General features: G+C 35.3%; 1 protein-coding gene across 5 annotated transcripts in view; it reads left to right on the top strand.

Moving 5' to 3' along the window:
- The window catches only part of CCDC82 (coiled-coil domain containing 82), a 30567-nt gene that overhangs the window by 13973 nt on the left and 675 nt on the right, over positions 1-15919 (top strand). For 4 of the 5 annotated variants that reach the window (XM_059413234.1, XM_059413252.1, XM_059413262.1 and 1 more), the window contains 4 exons: positions 3700-3792; positions 5650-5774; positions 8571-8741; positions 10852-11037. In XM_059413234.1, coding sequence (XP_059269217.1) covers positions 3700-3792; positions 5650-5774; positions 8571-8741; positions 10852-11037 — 575 coding nt within the window. Of the gene's footprint in view, positions 1-3699; positions 3793-5649; positions 5775-8570; positions 8742-10851; positions 11038-11400; positions 15818-15919 lie in introns of those variants that run through there. The other variant, XM_059413270.1, reaches the window with a different exon arrangement.

The raw sequence follows: 15919 nt of genomic DNA, 5'->3' as shown, positions 1-15919 counted from the left end.
GTTTTCTTTATGCTATCAATAATTATTTAGAAGATAAAATGAAGGACAAGTCCATCTATAGTAGCAGACAAAATAAAGTTCCTAGGCCTAATTTTGGGAAGAAAAGCATGACTTTATAGGTACAACAATGAACTTTACTGTGAAATAGCAAAGAAAACATGAATGAAAGAGATACTGCATGTCCAGAAGTTTCTGGAAAGATAAATACTGCAAGAAATTATTTCTTTGGAAATTAACCTTTTGGGGGTGGGGTGGGGGGACCACAGGGAGAGGGAGAGAGAAAATCTTAAGCAGTCTCCATGCCTAGCTCAGTCTGATGCTTGGCTCAGTCTCACAACCCTGAGATCACAACTTGAGCCGAAATAAAAAATCTGGCACTTAACCAACTGAGTCATCCTGGAGCCTCTGAAATCAACTTTTTGATTCAACTTTGCAAAACAGTGCTAAAGCTCATTTGGGAAAAAATGTATGAGAATAAATAAAACTAGACAACAAACAGTAAATCAGAAGGACTTGCCCCACCAGATATAAAAAGTTATCATAACATTTCTGTAAGTAAAGCAGTGTAGTACTGGCATGAAAATGACAGGTACACATTAAGATCATTAGAAAAGGTACATTAAGATCATTAAGAAAGTTACATGGCGCTGAAACAAAATCTTAGCATATATGATAAAAGATGCATGGAAGATAAACAGAATGTCTAAATTACCCTATGACTGAGTATGAGGAAATTGACTACCTTGGAAAAATCAAGTTATGCATAAATACAAATATTATTGATTTTCTCCTGTATTCTTTTGCGGTTTTTTTTATGATCATAGAAGAAAAATTTAAATGATATTCCTAGGATGTTTCACAGAAGCTCATCCAATATAGGGATCTGAACACTGAAAAAAGCTCTGGAGGAGGTCTAACCTTTAATCCTGATTCTTCCTCTATCTAGTTGTTCTTAGGTAAGTTCTTTCATCAATGGGTCATTTCTGAAAATTCTAAAATGAGATATTCGAGGGGTTCCTGAATGGCTCGGTCAGTTAAGTATCTGACTCTTGATTTCTGTTCAGGTCAGGATCTCAGGGTTGTGAGATTACACCCCATATCGGGCTCCATGCTGAGCGTGGAGCTTGCTTAAGATTCTCTCTCTCTCGGGGCGCCTGGGTGGCTCAGTGGGTTAAAGCCTCTGCCTTCAGCTCGGGTCATGATCCCGTGGTCCTGGCGATCGAGCCCCGCATCGGGCTCTCTGCTTCAGCAAGGAGCCTGCTTCCCCTCTCTCTCTGCCTGCCTCTCTGCCTCCTTGTGATCTCTGTCTGTCAAATAAATAAATAAATAAATAAACAAATAAAGATTCTCTCTCTCTCTCCCTCCAACCACCCCTCTCGAAAAATAAAATAAAAAATGAAATGAGAGATTTGAATTATTTTCTCCATTTTCCTATCCAAGTCTTAAATTCTATGTTCTGAACTATGTTATCAAACCTAACTACCATGCAGAACAACATCTACTTGGGGGATAATAGCATGAAATCTGGAGTCACATTGTTTGGGTTCCAGCACTGATTTCAATACTTACTAGCTGTGTGAACTTGGGGAAAATTTTCATCCTCTTTGTATTTATTTCTTAGCTAAAAGTAAACTGAGGGTATTGATAGTACTTCATAGTCTTATATTGAGAAAGAAAGCAATTCATGTAAGTACATGAAACAATGCCTGGCATATACATGCTCAATAAAATATTTTTTTCAATCTGAGATGCCAGGAGCTTAATTCTCCACCATCCATTTATCCACTCAGGCCAGATCCACCAAATCTGAGGCCTTCCTGACTCTTGAAGGAGATTCTGATAGGCATTGGTAGGAGAGAGATTCTTTGTAAGGCAAAAATTCTTCAGATGATTCTGATCCTCTGCCTTTTCCTTTTACTCCCAATTCTAAAGAAATACCATCAAGGTCTTTAAAATGGAAAAACGGGCACCTGGGTGGCTCAGTGGATTAAAGCCTCTGCCTTTGGCTCAGGTCATGATCCCAGGGTCCTGAGATCAAGCCCTGCATGGGGCTCTGTGCTCAGCAGGGAACCTGCTTCCCCCTCTCTCTGTCTCTGCCTGTCTTTCTGCCTACTTGTGATCTCTGTCTGCCAAATAAATAAAATCTTTTTATAAAATAAAATAAAATAGAACAACAGTTCCCAAACTCTACAACAGGTGAGTAAGGTTGAACATTAGCACATTCAAAGACTGATAAAATCAGTGTGATAAAAAAAATTGTATTTCAGTTTATTTGATAGTTACACTTGGGAGCACAGGGGATGAATTTCATGCTTTATTCCCCTCAACATGTTAATATTCCCAGAACATTTTTACCTTAATATAGTTTGGGAACTGCTAGAGAGTTTACATGCAGTTTAACACTCACAAATTAAAACATGTACCAATACTATATTATATCCAGAGGTTGATGAAAATCTAACCTAATCTATCTAAATTGAATGCTAATTGAAGTATTATTTCATTTTCCAACTACATTCTACTGACTAAAAAAAAATACTCATAAATGGCTGTGATCAGTTCTTTTGTAATTTACTATTGACCATAGGCACTCTAAAGTCTAAAGGCCATGGTACAAATTGTCTGCTATTGGCTATTGTCATTTAATTTTATTACTGCTTTATTTTGGCCACATTAGTACTATAATAACATGCTTTCTTTAAAAAAGATTGCATACTAAATATTTTTCCTGAAACTTAAAAGAGTTATACAGCCCTTTTAGTAGAAAATATAAGGAAAAACATTTCATATTAAAATTCATCTTTGTTTTATTTCAGTGAAAGCAACATCAAAATTCACTCATAAATGCTAACATAGGTCTTATTTTGCTTAAATTTTTCACCAAACATCATCCATTTTTCCTGAAATGCTCAGGTTGTCCCTAATATTTTTATAGGTGCCCAGGTCAGAGCAAATGTTCTGTGGTGACAATTTGGATCAAGGAAGAGGTTGTATTTGATAAAGAATATTTCTACAACCATAATAAACATTGACCCAAGAGCACTGGGAAATAATAGGGACTTTCTTACTATTGCATGTCCCATCACAACAGATGATTCCACAGACTACAATGAGTTAGTGAGAAGGTAGTGTGATGTATTTGGTAGGAGAAAGAGAAGACAGAACTTTTCTAAACTGATATGGCAAATCCTAAATCTGGAGCAGCAGAAAGGGAAATGGAATTTTTATAGCCATTGGGATTTTGGGTCGGGTAGTAATTTCTTGGGCAATTTCATATGTACCATCTTTCAGAGAGAAGGAAAGACAGGAGTATGAGGTACATATTGAACAATCTCGTATAAAAGTGTTCTCTCTTGCTCTCTCACTGTAATTGTTAAGTTGATAATTAAGTCTACAGGGATGATTTGAGGGTTTTTTTGCAACTATCTCTTAATATTTTCTGAATAGTTTTCCCTTTATAAGTTTGGAAACTGAAGATTATTTGAAATAACAACTTGAAATTTTGGATTAGAAGCAAGTAAATCTGGAAAATGGATATTTGCTCAGTGACCAAGACAAGTCACCGAGGCAGCTATAAAATTAGGATAATGAAGTGAATTCTCCTACTCGTAGTATTAATTTCTTAGAGAAAGGAACCCATTTTATTCAGGGAATTGTTTTATCTACTATATTCTAATATGTATTTAAAATTAATTTCAGATTCTTTTAGTGACCACTATACTCACTTTGAAAGAGTTGTGAAGGCTCTTCTGATCAATGCTTTAGATGAATCTTTTCTGGGAACATTGTATGGTAAGTTAATACAAATGGAACAATTAGAGTTTTTTTTTCTTTTTCCAATTTTTTAACACCCTACTAATATAATGTAAGATAAGATAAGATAAGATAAGATAAGATAAGATAAGATAAGATATATACTTGAGCAAAACCAAGAGACCCATTTTAAGGCCCTCCAATTTTTCCCTCTAGGATCAGCTACACCAGAAGCCCATTCACATCAAAAACTTTTTACTGTTTATTATTTATGATATGTGGAAAGTACAAAAGAAATATGTCATGTTCCCCTGCCTTTAGAGAGTATACAGTGAATATGAGGATGTAGAACATAGACTGAAAACAGCAGAGTAGTTCAATTGCCTTATGTTATCCCAGACTCTCTAAGCTCATTGAATTTCACCAACAGTTATATGCTGTTTTATGTTTTTGTGCCTTTGCTCATGCTGTTCCCTCTTTAAAATGAATGTAAAGTTGTTTTCACTGTGAAAGCTACCATGAGCCACTCAAATAATATTTTTACACCCTCATTTGTGCTCTGGTGGTACTGATGTATATACATTTTTCATACTGCATTGAAAATATATTTTTGCCTTCCTCCCTTCTAAGAGTACAAGAAGAACCATACCTTAGATATACACTTATCTCTTGCATCTAGCACAGAACCTGGAAGTTAATAAAGACTGAAAATATGTTGTATTGAATATCTACCTAATTGTCTGAGATTTCATTCACATTTTATTGAACAAATATTTATTGAGTGCGTAAGGGCATTTATTTGGAGGACTGGGGATATGCAATGACTATGACACGCAAGATACCTGCCCTCATGTTGCTTAAAGTCTAGTGGAAGAGACAGACCATGAATGAGTAAACAAATATATAACATAATTTTAACTAGTTCCCAAGAACTAGTGATTAGTTCTTGGGGAAAAAAAAAAAACACAACATAATGGTAGGTTAAGGAGACCCAAGTGTTATAAAGATAAGGAAGGTATCTGTTAGAATGGTCAAAGAAGGTCTCTCAAGAGGTGACTTTTAAATGAATGAATCAGGGAAAAAGTAATGCATAGACTTATCTGAGAACACAGTAACTGCAAAGACACTTAGGTAAAAGTAAGTGTGGTGTGATAGATGAATGCTAAAGAAGAAGTGGAGTTCCAAGGGAATATTACCCAGCCATAAAAAAGAATGAAATCTTGCCATTTGCAACAACATAGATGGATCAACAGGGTATAATTATAAGTGAAGTCAATCAGAGAAAGACACATACTGTCTCATCTTACTTGCATGTGGAATTTAAGAAACAAAACAAATGAACAAAGGAAAAAGAAACAAACAAACAGACTCTTAACTATAGAGAGCAAACAGGTGGTTACCAGTGAGGAAGTTGGTGGGTAGATAAGTGAAACAGGTGGAGGGAATTAAAAGGTACACTTACTGTGATGTGCACTGAGTAGTGTGTAGAAGTGCTGAATTACTATATTGTACACTTGAAACTAATATAACACTATATGTTAATTTTACTGGAATTAAAAGAAAATAAGTTTGATGTATTCAAGGAACAAGTAAAAGGCTTCTATGGTTTTTTCCTTTCCCTAGTGCTCTGATGGAATGTTTTCTTCTTCATAAATTTCAAATGCTTCTAACCAATTAACCAAGTATCTTTCTAAAACTATGGGAAGAAATCCTTACTTATTTAATTATTAAATATTTCCTAATAATGTTTTTCAACCTTGGCACTATTGGTATTTAAGGCTGGATAATTCTTTGGTGTGAGGGCATAGATAGATAGATAGAGAGATAGATTGATAGATATTTCCAAAGGGCTAAGTGATTATTTGTTGTTGTCATTGTTGTTGTTCCCCTGAACAGATGGTACCAGACAAAAATCATATGCACAAGATATGTTGACATCTCTCCATTATTTGGACAACCGCTTTGTTCAGCCTCGTCTAGAGAGTTTAGCTTCTAGAAGTCGTTGGAAAGAGCAATATAAGGTATATGGTTTAAATTGGTTTTACATTTCTGGCTAGGGGGGGATGTTGGGAGTGGCAGACCTATCAGGATTTAAATATCCAGTTATTAAACTGAATATTGACTGAATACTAATTAAATAATCTTCTAAACTATTGGCATTTTTCTTTGTTAAATACTCAGCTTGTTTCTCACCTTTTCTAAAGGCTGCTATTGTTTTAATTATTATAGTACTTATTATATGTATCTGGTAGTTAGGTAGTTCTAAACATCTCCAGAGCTTAGCCCTTCTATTAAAGTGAAGTTTTTCTCACAGAATATTTATTGTTTCAGAAAAGAGTTCCACTGCTAAAGAAGTTTGAGAAACAGTGGGTTTAACTTAAGCTTAACTGAAGCACTTTTCAAGGAACATTAATGTGTGAATTATACTCTAAATCTTCAAAAGAGGGTGATGTAGAATGCAATACTTTCCAAATCTGTGTTTTCCTTTGAGGCTGCTTTTCACGAGCTACCTTTTATCACCTCCTAGAATAATGGATTTCCATAATATAATTTGGGAAACAGTGGCCTAGGTTGTCTTTGACATCCTTCTTGACTTTAAGGTTTTGTAATTATTTGTAATTAAGATTTTGTAATTTTACCAATTTCAAGAAAGCATCTTTTTAATTTATAAGACTTATTATATACAATGTTATCTCATAGATTTATATTTTATGATCTCCAATAGTAGAGGCTATCTTATATAATTTTTAAGGTTTTTTTTCTTAATCTCCCTACTTCTAATATTCTATCTTCTAATGATTCACAAGAGGGGGGGAAAAATGCAAGGTAACAGAAGTTCAAGTTCCTAACAGTCCTTCTAGCACTTAAATCATTAGCTGACCTACCTCATTTATGTCAGGAGATTTGGCTCATCCAAGGCCTGTTCAGTCTTGAATTACCTGATAAATTAGCCACAGATGGTTTAGGTTTGAGGGACAGTTATGGGACTACGGAAATAGAAGACTTCAGTTTGGAGAATGGCTGAGTTTATGGTCACCATATATATCTTTTTGACTTTGCATGGGTTTTTAACCTTTCTAAACTCCGGTCTCTTCCTCAGATACAAAAAATATTTGCCTACTTTAAAGGGAAATATTTACTTATCTAGAAGATAAAATACATAGCACAGTTCTTAGAACATGGTTATACCATATAGTATTTTATAGACCACATAGTATTTTCTTTAATAGAAAAATAGCACATATTTATTGATCACTTAACTTTTCCAGGTAATTTTCATGCAATGCAAAGTATCTTATTTGATCTTCAGAGTGACCCCATGAGGAAGGCACTAATCTTTCCTTTGTTTTAGAGTTGAGAAAACTGTGACTCTGAACACAAGGTTACACAGGTAGTCATTATCTAGGCCAGTATTTAAACCTAGAAATCATAAGGTTGTAGTGTTTCTATGGCTCCAATGGCCCATGCCACTCTGCTATATTATGCTTAACTCTACCCTGGTATATTATGCTGAATTTGGATTACCTGATGCTGATAAAGTAACTGCAAGATACAAGAAAAATATTAGCTTAAAAATTTAGAGACATGGGCAATTCAGTATGATCTTGGTCAGAAGTAGCTAAGTTATGCTGCAAAAAATAAGTTATAGGACAGATCAGCAATGAAAATCTTAACAGCTTAACCCAATAAAGCTTATTTTTCAGTTATATTTTATGTCCGGTGTAAATCTACAAGTGTTCTGCATATTGTAGTCACTCACAGAGCCAAGCTGATAGAGCTTTCATCTTGGATGTGCTTCCTTACGTACCACAGAAATAAGAAGGGAAAGTGGTTTAGTCACCTAGTCACTCTGAATGTCATCCTGTAAGTGACATGTGTCACAAACTGCCATGAAATATGAGAAATAGTAAAAGTGGAGAAAATGCAATTAAGTTGTGAATCATACAGTGTTAAAAAGAGGACTATTGGTATACTGAATATTTAATTACTGTCAGGCCTATAGAGAATACCAAAGTGGATTAGTAACCTAATACGCTTACTGTATACAGTTGAAATATTACAGTAAAACCTAATCTACAGTACTAATTATGACGTTAGTATCTAACACAAGCCTAGAGTGTGAGCAAAAATATACAACCAGAAGTAATTGCACAGCTTGATAAAGCTTATTTATGAATGCCAAATATTTTCTCAGTTTGCTTACTCATAGCTAATTCAGCAATTAGACTGTCCATATCAGTGCTGGCCACCTAGCAGTCCTAATTCCAACTTGCTGATTTTCATAGGCCTTTTAGTAAGTAGCCATAAGACGATCAAATTATTTCTGAAATATTTTGTGGGAAATAGGATATAATTTACACCATAGAGACTGAATGTGATCTGGTTTTTCTCAGTTTTTGACTAAGCTAAATGAATTCCATCTTTTCATTACAGTATCCTGAATTTTTGCTGCTCTTTTTTTCTGTTTTTAATTATAATATCTCATTTATGCTAATTAGAGAGAGGGAAGAGAAATAAAATCTGTGAAGAACACTACTTAATAGTAACTCAAAAGTAAGAAACTAATTTTTTTTCTAGTCTGGTTTCTTGTCATTGAGCAACCTAAATTATCTTTTTATTTAAAGATATCTTGTCAAATATCTACTGTGTGCTCTGTGTTAAAGTAAGACATAACGGTGTGTTTTGCTCTTATGTCTTACCCCATTATTGTGATTCCAAATATGGGTTTTAATTTGGCTAGGTTCTTTTTATGTTTTACTTTGTTGTGGTCTTTTCCAGTCTTGGAAAGCTTCATTATGTTTTTCAATTTTTTCCAGGAGCGGGTGGAAAATTATTCTAATGTAAGTATCCATTTGAAGAATCCTGAAAACTGTTCCTGCCAGGCCTGTGGATTGCATCGCCACTGCAAATACTCGGTGCATTTATCAGGAAAGTTGTACAACACCAGGACTATGGAAACAGATGACTTCATGTCACATGATAAACAGGTATTTTTCCCTCTCATTTTTGTTTTCAGTGTTTAGAAATTTTCAATACCTAGCTTGCACAAATAACCCTGTTATTTTTAGAAATGGAGAAAGCACTAAGAGAAGTGAAAAGAGTACAAGGGAAGGTATACTTTTTGAATGAGAAAAACATGTCTAGCATATGTCTGGCAAATGCACTCCTAATTCAGATCCTAAACTTTGTGTAAGAACACATCACCCAACCTGCAGGGAGGGGGAAAGGGTACAGGGTGAGAATGAAAAGAAATATAACTGGGGCAAGGGAAACAAAAGTCCCCTTTGTGTCCAAAGGAGAATTTAACCCAAGTGGAAAATTTTATGACAGATAATCTACCAAATTGACAGTCCCCAGGTAAATTCTTGAAGATGCCTGTCATCTTAATATGAGAATAGAAAGAAAACCATGTTTTAGCCTAGAATATATCAGAAGTGTGTCAAATCTAGATAATTGACAAATACTTAAGGTGCTATTAATTTTGAATGAAAAGACAAAACTGATGAAAATATTGGAAAATTTGAAGAAAAGTATTTGATAAAGGAGTACAGTATGAAGAGAGAAGTGCAGGTGTATTCTACTTCTATTTATTTTTTAATCTTTATAAATGTATTGCATTTATAAATGCAAAAATATTAATATTGAGCACTTCCTCTGGTGAATGTGTATATCCATGAAGGGTATGTGTGTTTGGCGGGGTGGGGGGGAGTGGCTCTTAGAGTTGCCTCTAAATACTGCCAGTTAGTTATTAAGCTAGAAATAGATTATTAATCTAAATCCTTCTACTACATTGAGTAGTATGATTCCTTAGTACTAGTGGCAATAATTGATATAATAATTGACCAGATCCCTCTAAACAATCTGCAGGAATCACAAGAATCACTTAGAAAATCACCAAGAATCAACATGGGGATAATAAATTCAAAATTAGTTTTTAATACATCATTTGGCAAGTTACTATAAAAATACATTATAGTTAATATGTTTAAAAATATTGTGTTTAAAAACTGATCTATGATTTTTTATGAGGTAAGACACATAGACCCCTAATAAAAGTGATTTAGTACTTTAAGGATCATGTTCTATTGTATAAGCCAAAAATAGTGCTGTACATTCACTGTCTTTGATGTCTACAGCTAATCCTGGAAAGGGAAGTAAGTTAGAAAACCATTTCTGGAGTTTTGATATTCTTGTGAAAGGGTAAAGATTCTGTATAAAATAGTTATTCAAATATCTAAAAAATAAAAGCAAAGAACATTAATATACTAGTCACACAATGGAAAAACATCAAAGTTAACAAGTATATTAGAAAAATGATTATTCTCCACCTAAAGGTATAGAATTAAAACCTACATTAAAATGCCAGCTGATAGCTCTCAAAGTAGTAAAGTATTTTAAATCAAATGATAAAATGCAGTTCTGTCATGGCTGCATTGACAGAATTTTTTGGAAAAAATTATTTAGTGAAAAACTGCCAATATTGAGTATAACCATATACTTATGACTCTTATAACCATAAGAGTTTATTTCCATTTTATATGTTACTTCTAAACTAGAAAAATATCATAATCCAGGCATTTTTAACTCAGTAACTATGTACATAAAATTGCTTGAATGCTTTTCTTGCTTTCAGGTATCCCCATCCTTCTGTGTTAAAAGCCATTTTTCTTCTCCTTCTCAAACTTGGGTAGCTGTCTTCTGAAGACTCAGTTCAAGCATCACCTACTCAACAACTCTTCTCATCTCTGAATTGGGTTAATTGTCCTTCCTCTCTACCTTGATAGCATCTCTTGCCCAGCATTTGACACATTGTTCTGTAATAATTTGTTTTTCTCCCAACACTGTAAGCTCCCCAAATACACGTAGTACATCTTTCCAGTGCTTAGCCCAATACTTGAAACATAACAGATGCTCAGGTTTTTTTTTTTTTTAATCTAAGTTATATAATGAGAGAAGGTAAAAGAACTATTGTATAAACATTTTAAAAATTAATAATGCATTATTAGATTTTGCTAATATAAAACAAGAAAGGCTGTATAATCAGTACTATATTTTTTATTTCATTTGTCAGATAATAATGTTTATTCTTTGATTTAGGTGTTTACTGTTGGCAGAATTTGTGCTGAGCGTACCAGAATTTATCATAAACTGAAACATTTTAAGTTCAAGCTGTACCAGGAATGTTGCTCCATTGCAAAGACAGAAGAAGTTGAAGATGAGCAGGTTAAAGAAACAGTGGAAAGAATTTTCAGTCAGTCAAAGGATAGTGGCTGGATTAAGGAGGTAAGGTGAATATAAAAGAATCACCTCATTCATAGATTCTGGAGCCTAATTATGATCAGCGAAAGGATACAAATGACTAGAAGACATTAAATTTTAGAAGAGAATCTCTCCTTCCGCCCCCACCCCCGTCTTTGTATTTTCTCTTTTTCCACCCATTCCTTTCATGCTTATCATTGTCCAACCCTGAACAGGTACCCTGATGTTCTAAGCATTCCTTCAGCTCATCAGATAAAATTGAAATCAGCAATAATGCCACTCTGTCCTTTCACTTTTATATAAATGATATTCCTTACATATATATTTAGTGCCCTTATTTGACGAAGTGTAGGACTCACCTCTGCTTGTCTGCTTCCTATTCTTTAGAACAGTTCTTGTGACCCGAGAGTGAAGAAGCACCTGGTGCCAATCTGAGGAAAGGATCTCGGCTGCCAGTTCTAATACCACCCACATCCTCTTCTTGAGGACATGGGCTGAGCAGTGAGCACTGTAACTGAAGATCAAGGGGAATGCAGAGGTTTCAGGCCACGGCACTGATTTTGATTCCCCCAAATCCTGTTGATCACTAAATTTGATATCAGTGATAAAGTGGGGGTTTTGAAGAGTGCACTGGATTCCCGAAGATCTGCTGGCAGCTCATAAGCTCTGGTCTGCTCACAGAGCTTTTAGAATTGCTTATGGTACTTGGAAAGAATGCTAATATGATTGCAATCTTCTAAAACAAGTCTAGTTATGTGAATGTATGAGAGAAAACATATAGTAGATTTGCAGGCAACTCAGATCAACAGTATATTTAATCTTAAAAAAAAAAAAAAAGACTGACTTAAGATCTGTTGCCTGGGTTATTTTTATCATAGGGAATTTGTAAAAGAGGAAGATAAAAAAGAAGAAAGCTTAGTGAATAAACTTATAAGCAAAGGGAAAGAAAAAGAGAACAAACAACAGGAACTTGTCAGGACATGTCATGTTCCGCAGAGGTCTCCCAGTCTGGACAGTGACATCAGAACTGGTTTCCCTCTGACAATTATCCTCCTGCCACAGATCCCACCTGGTGATCTCTCTGCATCTCCCCCACCCAATCTGGACCTTTCTGTAGTCTTTCTCTCATTTTACTCTCCTCAGCTTTTTATCTTTTCTTTGCTTCGACTTCTCTCCCAGTGCTTTCCTCCCTGTCCTCCTCTGTGCTTTTCTATTTGCTTTAGGGGCGTACCATTACTTATCCAGTAAGTCCCATCTTCATTTTCCATGATGGTGTGAAATTCTTAACTGCTTTTATTGGTGCATTTAAGGGTTGCCAACCCTCTAGTGGAGTTGGACAACCTACTGGGTTGTCCTACTGGGACACCATTTTTTAAAGAATTGTGTACCAGGTATAGAAAAATCACTATGCACATACTGTACATATTATGTAATAATAGTATATATTAAGAAGACCATTAAACTTCTTGCAGAGAAAAACTAAAAACACTACTAGATCATGTATTTTAGAGAACGAGTAACAGGGTTTCTAACAGAAGGAACCTGGAATAAAAAAAAAAATATTCTTAGGAGGAAAAAAGTCAAGTGTTCTATTAAACTTCAAGAACAACACACAGTATTGGGCAGTTATTTCAAGTTCATGCATGTTTAGGACAATGTGCACATTTTTTCCCACATGTAATACCAAAGAGCTTCATTTTCTTTTTGGGATCCTTCCTGCTTTAAAAATACTTGTCTATGGATTTTCCCAAAAGATGTCCTAGAGACTAAAGTTTAGAGCCACTGTAAACCCATATGCAGCTTTCTGTGCTGTGATTAAAATTCAGAATTTATCAAGTGCTCTGACATTTCATAGCATCACTCTGCCTGCCCCTCAGTGTCCTTGTGTGACACCATTGTATGTGCTTGTGACACACACCTTCTTCTTTGGCTGCAGGCTCATGGTCATAGCTACCCTAACCCTTCTGAATGCCAGGGCTCAGTGCTGCTCCAGGGGCCTCATCTGTGGCCCTTTTTCCTCTTACTTCCTTATTATTATGTCAACCTATTCTTTTATCTCATACAAACTATCTGGTCCTGGCTTTTCTCCTAGTTTGTTTTATCCACCTTGCTTTTTTCCTTACCTGCTCCTCCCTCCTCCAAGTGTTTCTCTTCAGGATATCTCAGCATTTCTTCCCAAAGACCTGCCAACTGGACTGACTTCATTCTTTCTGTTCCTTCTCCTAACAGTTGAGCTAGGATGATCTGTTTTTAACTTAGGATGATGTTAAAGGGTAGGAGCTACTTGAGTGTAAGAAAGGAAAAAGTGATAAGAAAATTAAAATAAAACCAAAACCTATAATAAATGTAATAAAAATAATTGTCTCATTCTAAATTAGACTGGAAGAACATGCTATCATATGCCACTGACAAAATTCTAACAGGTGTTCTTATTAAGAAGAAAGTGAATGTGATGATGGGATTTCCAGAAAAGTTGAAGATAGGGTTATTGGGATGGGGTGGTGAACACGTGAACATCAGGAAGTGGAGAAAGTAGGTCAATAAAAGTATCAAGTCTCAGTTTTACAATTATATGTAAATTTTAAATGTATTACATAAAGATTGTTACATAAGAAAGAATTTTAAATAATGATTTGATATCCCATCCCTTCCTGAAACTCCTCATGCAGGCTCTTCTTCTTTCCCCCTTTAAAACTTCTTTCCTTTTCTTTTTCTTTTGCTTCTTAAACTGATGTTTCTCAAATTGTGGCTTTAACTACCTATGTCAGAATCACCTAGAAGTTTGTGGAAATTGTGTAGTTCCTAGCCTCATGGCAGTCCTATCGAATGAGAATCCTTGGGTTAAACACCCAATATTTAACAAATTAGGTGATTCTTAAACAAATTGAAGATTGAGGGCCACTGCTTAAAGGTACATTGTCACTCAAGGTTTCCTTCTCAGTCTGCCTTGACAAACCCATTCCTTTCTTCATGTCTAACTGCTGTTTCTGAACAGAAGACCCCAAACTCCTTCTTTTACGTTCTGACCTCTTTTCTCACACTCATTTCCACAGTTCCAACTGTTTTAATCAGTAGGTCCGGCCTGGAATTCGAAGGGGTTAACAAATAAGATCGAAACTCTCCAGATTTTCAGTAAAAAAGAATGATGGAACCAGAATCTTTAGGTGGAAAGAATGACCAGGAAATACGGACTGCCTTCTGAGTTTCACTTTTCCTTTGAAGGGCTTTCTTTTTTCTTACTAAAGCTGACCCCACCTCATCCCCCTTTAAATCTCAGAAATAGCATACTATAATGGTTAAAAGCATGGATTTAAATATTTTCTAGGAGTAGAATTTGGAGGCAAGTTACTTTATTTCTCTAAGTTTTCTCTTCAGCAAAATGGAATTAAAACAGTAATAGAGTTTTGGTTGGAAAATTAAGTGATCAACACATTTTAAGCATTTAATACTGGACCTAGTGATTAATAAGTGATCAGTTAATGTTAACTGTTATTAGTAATAAAAGCGAGGAGAGGTTTCCTTCCTTTTCTTAGTATAGCTGGGATAGATTATAATTTTCCAGAAAAAATTTAATAAGATAAAAAAGAAAGCATAAAAAAAGTCAAACTTTTGGGGCCCCTGGGTGGCTCAGTGGGTTAAGCCGCTGCCTTCGGCTCAGGTCATGATCTCAGAGTCCTGGGATCGAGCCCCGCATCGGGCTCTCTGCTCAGCGGGGGGCCTGCTTCCTCCTCTCTCTCTGCCTGCCTCTCTGCCTGCTTGTGATCTCTGTCAAATAAATAAATAAAATCTTTAGAAAAAAAAAGTCAAACTTTTAAGGTCTAGGTTTCTAATTCTAGAGTACTTTACTTCTAACTAGTAGAACCCAAGTTCTTCATCAAAAGAATCCCTAAGTAATCCAAGGGTTATTTCCCCTCCCGTTCTTTTCTTCATTCTTTCCAGAGAAGGTGATCCCATCAGAGATCTTCGAGGAGAAAAAAATTTCATGGCCCTGCCTAGAAGGAAAGCACACTCCTCCTATACTTTTCCATAGGATCCTATTACCACAAAAGTTAGGGTCATCAGGATCTCTCTTTTTCAGTGGGAATAGAACCAGAGTTCACAAGTAGAGAAACCATTAGGTCAGTTAATCTCCTCAACTGAAGCCAGCAGTTTGAACTTTCCAAATCATCTGTGGAATTTCCAAATCATCCTGACTCTTCTCTTACCTTCTCCTACCCTGGTCTTGACTCTTCATCTTCAGTGGTTGTCACTTGAATTTGGAATCTCATTACCTAACTTATTACAATAGATTCATAACTAAATGACAAACTATTCTAGAATGATGTTTTACCATTTTTCTTAAAATACACCCCAGATTATGTCAATCTCTGCCTTAACACTTTAGCAGTTTCACATTGCCTGTCACATTATTGCTAAACTCCTTCACCTAGCATTTCATACTTTTTATTCTGTGACTACAACCTCTTTGGTTCAGTCTCATCTCTCTCCATTCCCCCCAAAACCCCTCAAATTATAGTCAAACCCCATACTTTCTTGCTTCTTTACTGTGGTATGGATTGTTGCCCTTCTCCCACCAGATCTTTGCCAACCAAATCCTTTCTCCAACAGTTTAAGTGCTACTTTTTCCTGACCACCTCAACTAACCATGGCTATTCTTCTGAACCCCCATACAGTGTCTATATAGTTCTTTAAGGCACTTGTTACTGGTGTATTACCACTGAACTCTGGCCTCCTTAGGGACAGGGAAAGAAATTTTTTTGGTATCTAGACAGTCATCAGAAAGTATTCAACATATGTTATATGTTCAACAAATTTTTGTTGAATAAGTTATTGAAGTTGTTATACTTCTATAAATATGGTAATTAAAAAATTATATTTTATAAAAATATTATGAGATTAATAATAA

Source organism: Mustela nigripes, chromosome 1 (assembly GCF_022355385.1).
Source record: "Mustela nigripes isolate SB6536 chromosome 1, MUSNIG.SB6536, whole genome shotgun sequence".
In the NCBI taxonomy this organism is placed as follows: Eukaryota; Metazoa; Chordata; class Mammalia; order Carnivora; family Mustelidae; genus Mustela; species Mustela nigripes.
This window is presented reverse-complemented; position numbering and strand designations above follow the sequence as displayed.